General features: G+C 41.0%; 1 protein-coding gene across 1 annotated transcript in view; it reads right to left on the bottom strand.

The window, feature by feature from the left end:
* Positions 1-2,576: 2,576 nt before the first annotated feature.
* The window catches only part of CNMD (chondromodulin), a 29,682-nt gene continuing 24,521 nt past the window's right edge, over positions 2,577-7,737 (bottom strand). The window contains 3 exon segments of the mRNA XM_006083490.3: positions 2,577-3,108; positions 6,671-6,759; positions 6,762-6,836. Of these exon segments, the coding sequence (XP_006083552.2) occupies positions 2,893-3,108; positions 6,671-6,759; positions 6,762-6,836 (380 nt within the window). The 3' untranslated portion in view covers positions 2,577-2,892.

Here is a 7,737-nt window from a genome sequence, read left to right as displayed (position 1 = left end):
CCTGGCTGCCGGCTGCCATCTTGGTTGGCAGTTAATTTACATATCTTGCTGATTAGCCAATGGGAAGGGTATCAAAGTTATGGTTAATTACCATGTTTGTCTATTATTAGATAGGACTAGAGGCCCGTTGCAGGAAGATTCCTGCAAGAATAGGGCTTCGCTCCCATCTCTGCTGTTCCTACCCTGCCCTTCTGTGCCGCTCCTACCCCGCCCTTCTCTGCTGCTCCTACCCCGCCCATCTCTGCCGCTCTTACCCCGCCTGTCTCTGCCACTTCTCTCCGCCCATCTCAGCTACCTTGGCTCCGTTGCTTGGCTTCCTTCTACGGTGTCTTCAGTCTTTGCTCCCAGCCGGTATATGCAAATTAGCCGCCATCTTTGTTGCAGTTAATTTGCATATCACTCTGATTAGCCAATGGTGGATGTAGTGAAGGTACGGTCAATTTGCATCTGTCTATTATTAGATAGGATAGATTCTTCTCTTTCAAAGTAGGCCTTTAGTTTTCTACTTTGAACAAAATTTGAGTCTTCAGTCGTTCCTACCTTTAAACCAAACTTTTGAGTTTCCCCCATCCCTTAAAACATTGGTGTTTTTTTTCCTAAGTTGCCTTCCTTGGGTACTAAGTGACTTTTCAGAACACAACATAATTGCTTTATCTATTATGAAGTAAATTATCTACTAGATTTTCACTTAATTGTGGGGCTTTGAAAAGGGAGCATCTTTTCAGGAGGCAGCCTTCTTTTCTAATGACATGCTTTCTTCCTTGCCAAGTCTGGCACCTGCTCTCACATGGAGAGTTACTAAGGTGATCCATCTAGAATGGAAACTTAACCAGCCCTCTTCTTGCCCCTTCTTTGCCTGAAACCTTTGATTGTGTCCCTATTTCTGACCTACCAAGTAAATAAATGAATTCAAAATAACATGCAATATAAGGTATAGTTTTTGCCTACATTTCTATCTTAATATTACCTCAACCTGAATCCTCCATTTGCCTGCTTGTACTCCACAATTCCCTCCTTCCCCTCAGTGAATCAGTTAACTTTAAAACCTCTGGCTTTACTAGACTGCTCCCTCTGCCTCGAATGCCTTTCCTCTGTCACTTTCACAAGGCTAACTCATGCTCACTGAAGCTCTAGCAAAGGCGTCATCTTCTCCAAGATGCCCAATGCTGCCATCTTTATCAAGGCCCTCAGTGTACTGAATCCTGACTATATCTCTCACGAGACCACACAGGCTCTTCTGTGCCGGGATCAGTCTTTTTTTATTTAGTTGTAGGACCAAGTACAGGTTGCTGGGCAGTGAGGTGGGAGATGGTGTGTGGAACCATTGGCACATATTTGCTTTGTAGAATGACAACCATTAACCATTTCAAAGATTAAACATGTACAATTCATAACTGCAGGAAGTAGCTGCTGCCTGAGAACACTTTGCCATTACATATAGTTCAGTATGTGTATTTCCTTTGTAGCTTTTTCTCCAGAAGCCTGCTTTGCTGTATATTCCCTTAAATGCAAGCATCTGAGCCTTCATCTGATAACCAGATTTTAAAAATTCTGTATGATCTTACAGACAAATTGGAAAATACTAAATGTACACTACTAAGGTGTATTTAGAATATGAGAATGTAATAAGATCATGGTATCAAGACCTATCATCTCTCTGAATCCTTGTTTTGGAAAACTGATTTTCCTTAAAGTTCTTTATCTCTCAGATTGTGGGATTCAGAACTAATATGCCAAAAATATGAAATACCTGATCCTCTTCCTGATCTGAATATTTCAATTTCTAAAGACATCCCTGGTTCTTGTCAGTGTTCCTGAGAGACTTTATGTCATTATAAATAAATAGGCTATTCTTCCTCAGCTGTATCTGCCAAGCCGCAGCCAGCCCTATTACTAGGAGAGTAACTAATTGGTAATTGAACTACATCAACAGCCTGATTTGTATTCCAGAGGAAGAAATCATTACGCTTCTTCATGCCCAGTGAGCACTTATTGAAAAGAGTGTGAAGATCTCTTTTCAGAATGTCAATGAAAGTCCTCTTCCCACAAGTCTGATTTATCTCTGGCTACGTTTCCCCTCGTTAGCCTAATGCTTTTCCGGGAAGTGACTCCTAACATAGGGCAGCTACCTGTTATTCACATGCCAGATCAAGAATTTCCCATGAGCTACCACATTGAGGTTTATAATGTTTACTTTCAGGTAAATTCCATTATTTGTCCTGTTTTCCTTCTTTGTTTGTGGTTTGTTTTTTAATGTTTCTATTGATTTTTGAGAGAGGAAGGGAGAGAGGAACATTGATTGGCTGCCTCCCGCTCGCATCTGATCGGGGATCCAGCCCATAACCCAGACATGTGGCTGGATGGGAATGGAACTGTAGACCTTTCAGTGCACTGGACAACTGAGCCACACTGGCCCGGGCTTGTTTGTGTTTTATCTGGAGACTCTGGGAGCACATTTGCAAGACTGGGAAGAACAGTAAAGGTTAAGAACAATTGAGGAATTCTATACAAAACAGAACAACTTAATTAGTGACTTGATTTAAAGGAACTCAAGTGTACATGAGAACTTGGACAAATTGTAAATTTTCATGTTTATTTCAAAATGGCTTGGGACGGAAATCTTATGAGCAGGCCTTATGGGCAAAGCAAATAAAAAATAGCAAGTAATAAAAGGATTATTATGACATTTTAGTCTACCCTTTCAGTACATTTGCACATTCTGGATAAAGTTCTGTAAAGCAATGGAGAAATATTCTGTTAACAGTGTCTCAAAGAACATTCCTCAGATTGAGTATAAAATACTTTGTGGTCCCTTCAGCATCAAGAGTTTTCATACTTTGGTTGTCTCTTGAGTTACTTCTTCCTTTACCGCACCTGGTATATGGAGTGATTTCACACCATGCCCAAGATACGGGCCACCCACCAGCTACACGGCATGACGATTCTGCAGGCCGACCGGCAGCCTTGGTAATTATAGGGCCACGGCTGATAGCCACCCAGGGGCTCACAGATCTTCTGGCAATGGGTGTAGCTCCGCCTGCACTCTATGCAGCAGATTCCCTCGTGGTCCAGTCTAGGGTCGAATGTCATGCCTTCCCCTTCCTGCTGCTGTGAAATAAAAGAATTATTTGGGTTTTCTTCATAATGAGAAGTTTGTAACACATTTTTTAAAAATAATGTTCATTGCTATAAGAAAGCAGCATAATTTTCTGTAAGGAGTTTTCAATCATAACCTTATAAGAAGTTCAGAATTTCTTCTAACATCCAGGAACTTCACCTACCTAATCTGTCACTGCAGGAAGGTGTTTTTTGTAAATATTGATGGAGTGTCTCCATGCTTTAATGAGCCACGATCACCACTCAATAGGGACTCATCTTGTTTTAAATAGGCAAACAAAAAGGAGTCATGATTCAAAAGTAGCATTTCTGCCGCTGTTAATTTAACTCGGCAGGAACTCGTCCTTCCGTAGGGATGGCTTCCAGGCCTCCCGGGCGCACACTTTGGGACTCACTGACAGGCCAATGTGGCTGTTCCGGTTGTAGTGGCTGAGACACCGTGGAGTCATTTAGCTCCTGCCCTTACATCAATGTAAGGGGCTCTAACCCTCAGGAAAAGGCCCCACATAATGTGTGAAAATTCCAGACCGTAAACTGCCTTCTTGTTCCTGTGTGCCATGATTAGAGTTACAGAAATAAAGTCATATCAATGAAGTAAAAATTACCTACAAAGTGTTTTCTCACCACTGGAGAGCACAGCGCTGGAAGGAACTTGTCCCCCTGCCAAATTTACGTATCTGGCTTTCCTTTTTATGGATATCTAGGGGTATAGTTTCTGTATCCTCTTTAATATGGTATTGCATTTCATTGCTCAAAAGCCCTTATTGTTAAAGTAAATCCTTTGTTCAATTTAAGCCTCTTTCCTGGAGGTAGGTGAACTTGGGCAGATGCAGCACCAAACACAGGCTTGAGCTGCGTGAACTCAGCACCCCTGTCACCTGTTCTGGTATAAAAAGTCTACTCAAATTTTTTGGAGGGAGATGGCGGTTTTTATTATGAAAGATTAAAACATACTGGAAGTGAAGAAAATTGTATACTGAACATCATCTAGTTTTGACAATTGCTAACTTGTTAAATTTGCTTGCTTTTTTCCCCCCGACCATTAAAATTCAGTATTGTGATATTTGATCCATAAATACGTTAGAATGTTACTTCCCAAATAAGAGAATATTTCCCTACACAATCACACTGCCATTATCACACCTAACAAAATTAACATTCCTGTTAAATTTTTGTCATCAAAATATTTGTCTTCCTCTCATACCATTCTTTCATTTTTCAGACCCCTCCCCCACCCTTTTTTGGCTTATCTGGGACAAAAAAGAAAAAAAGACAACCATCTCACTAATTGTAGCTGACTCTTCTGGGGTACAGAGGCAAAAAGCCTGTTGATTGAGACATTTTTTAATCTTGAGGGTTCAGCAAAGCCTTGTTAGGATTAAAATGTTGTGAGGGAATCTCAGGTTGTTGCTCTAAGATACCTTAAAGAAATATGTGAAGGACTGAGGTCATGGAGAGGTGTCTGCTTAAAGGTGAACACAAAGCAAAGGGGGAAACTGATGTAGTTGGAGTTTTTAAAAGAATGTGGACACTCAAGCCTGGAAGCCAGGTAGACACAGCCTTCCTCCCCACCTGTAAAGGGGCTGATGCCTTTACCCCTTAAACCAGATTCATCTAATCCAGCTACTAGGGGAATAAACTATATTAAATTTTCTGTTTGCCGATTCAGATATTTCCTTTCTTATTCTTTGAGTTTTAGGGAATGATGTACTGTGGTGTCCTGAATTTTCTGATAAGCCTTGAGCTATTTAAAAATACTTTTTACTCTAAGTCTTTGGAAAATATATTAGTCTAAAATGATAAATTAGAAAATATATCTGCAGCACATGAAATGGAATGGGCCTGAAGAGGTTGCATAGAAAAAATACAAATGGCTTATCTGTATACGAAAAGATGCTCGATCTTGCATATAATTAAAGACAGGCATGATAAAACAGCTAGGAGATAAATTTTACACCCCCCAAAAACTGGTAAAGCTTCTTTTTAAGTTTGATAATAGAGGCCTTTTATTACTATTTGAACACATGTAGCTAGTATAATTTCTTGGAAGACAATATGATATCCTCTATTAAAATATAAAATTCCTATCTACATTGACTCAGCAGACCCAAGAGTCAGTATTTGTATTAAAGATATATTCCCTTGTGTACAAGTGGGGCAGTAAGACTGATAGCTAAAGCAATTTAATGGGTACCATGTGGCAAGCAGTGTGTGGAGTGGGAGCTTCACCTCATTCACCTTCCCACAAGCCTAACAGCAAAAGACAGAATTTACATGTCCACCAAAGTAGAACTAGTGAAGTTGTACATCTATCCACACAAAGTAATACGACGTGGACATTAAAATGGAGGAGGTAGGTCTATATAGGAGATACAATCTTCAAAATACATTATTGTAACTGGAAAGCAAAGTCCAGGAGTTTTGTATGCTCTTTTGTGTTCAATTGTGTGTGTGTGTGTGTGTGTGTGTGTGTGTGCGCGCGCGCGCATGTGTACTTAAGCAAAGAAACTGGGCAAGTAGCTATTGTTAAGAGGTTGTTCTGGGGAGGGTGTCTGAGATGGGAGGGGAAACTCACTGTTAATTGTATACTCTCTTATACTGTTTTTAAAAAGTATATGCATGTATTATTTTTTCCATTAAAACACTAGTTACAGTAAATATTTATTTTTCTACTTCCTGCAAAGTATAGTCATAGTAGATAATATTTTGTGGAAGATTTGATAAGTTTTGATAAGTTTTTAAGACGTTCATATCATCCTTCCCAAATACGAATTCTCAATATTTTGTGGCCCTAACTGGTTTGGCTCAGTGGATAGAGCGTTGGCCTGCGGACTCAAGGGTCCGGGGTTTGATTCCGGTCAAGGGCATGTACCTTGGTTGCGGGCACATCCCCAGTAGGGGGTGTGCAGGAGGCAGCTGATTGATGTTTCTCTCTCATCGATGTTTCTAACTCTCTATCCCTCTCCCTCTCCCTTCCTCTCTGTAAAAAATCAATAAAATATATTTAAAAAAATATTTTGTGGAAGATTTGATAAGTTTTCAGGATGTTAGTATCATCCTTCCAAACACCATCCTTCCAAGCACAGATTCTAAAGTGCTTTGTCTGTGTCTGACCTGCTGCAGAGTGGGCTGAGAGTCCCCGGGCAGAAGGTCCGGCCTGCCCGTGTGCACAGGGCCTGCATAAGCACGTTCTCAGCAGATGTCTGCTGAATGGGTGAATAAAGTGGATACAGAGCGGGGAAAGAATACTCTCCTTCTGTGTGCTGCCCCCAGGGCACACTCTTGGAAACATTTTAACATAAATTCCTGGTATGACTTTGTCTTAGGGATTTGCCTGTGACTCAAGAAAAGGAGAGCAGGGAAAGCAGCTTTGAATGAGGTTCTCACTGCATTTATCAACCCAGCAACAAACAAATGAAGACGCATTTTTAAAATATTGAGTAAAAGTCTCAGTTGGATACTAAATGTTTGTTTGAAACCTCTAGAAATACTACCACTCCAGTGTTAGGTTTAATGCATTCATCTGAGAATGTGGCACAAGCAGCGTACGCACGTGGTAAGGGTTGTCCGGGTTGAAGGGGTCTGAGTCCTCCTGCACGCTGGGTCTGGTTTTGTTATTCAGTCTTCCAGGGCCTGGGTTGCCCGTGGTCCACTGCGTGGTCTTCTGGTGGTAGTTGTAACAGTTTGTGTTACCAATTCTCTTCTTTCCCTCTGAGTTTCTGCAAAAATGAATGAATGAATGAAATAAATGCTGCAAGTTAATTCCTTTATTTGAATAATTAAGGAAGGTCTGTGCTTATCAGGATGAAAAACAAAAAAAAAGACACATAGACACACCTACATACCACTTAAATTTGTACTGATGATTTTTGTAATAATAATGCAAGTTTTAGTATTGAGTTAGTAGTTAAATGTACAGGTAGCTAAAACTTTATTTTATAATACTAACTAAGGTAGATATTGTAAGATAGCTGACAAAATCCACCCACAATCCTGTTTTCTTTGCCTGCCTCTATACTAGGAGCTAAGAAAGTAAAATACTACTCATTTCCCAAGCGTGCCTGGTAATGAGGAGTGCCCAAATCACACATTTCTGGCCAGTGAGACACAAGCAGAACATGCTAGTGCAGTTCTGGGAAAGCTTTTGCTTTCTTGGTAAAAGGGGGCAGATAAGGCCTCCTATGTCTTGTCTTCCTTTCTTGACTGTAGATGTGATGTCCGGGTTAAGGGCGCCAACCTGTGACCAGAAGTGATAGGCACAGGATGATGAGCAGCATGCTATGGGAAGAAAAATGCTAAGGTAGAAAGAGATGTGATGACATCACAGAGTAGCTGGTAATGCCAGAAACATATCTCCAGACTTCTGGCTGTATGAAAAACATTCCACCTGTAGTTGCTGAAACCACTGCTGGTCAGGTATTCTGTTACTTGCAGCCCTATGCGTTCATAATGGAATGACTATCCTATATAATAAAGAGGTAATATGCAAATTGACCATCACACCCTCACAAGATGACTGCCTGCGACCAGGCCGGCAGGGGGGTTAGTGAGGGACGACCAAATGACTGAACAAACAGGCTGCGTGGGACGACCAGGCTGGCGGGGGGGGGGTGTCGTCAG

The sequence above is a fragment of the Myotis lucifugus genome, unplaced genomic scaffold (genome assembly GCF_000147115.1).
Source record: "Myotis lucifugus unplaced genomic scaffold, Myoluc2.0 scaffold_7, whole genome shotgun sequence".
In the NCBI taxonomy this organism is placed as follows: Eukaryota; Metazoa; Chordata; class Mammalia; order Chiroptera; family Vespertilionidae; genus Myotis; species Myotis lucifugus.
The sequence above is the reverse complement of the archived record's forward strand: the minus strand, read 5'-3'. Positions and strand labels throughout refer to the sequence as shown.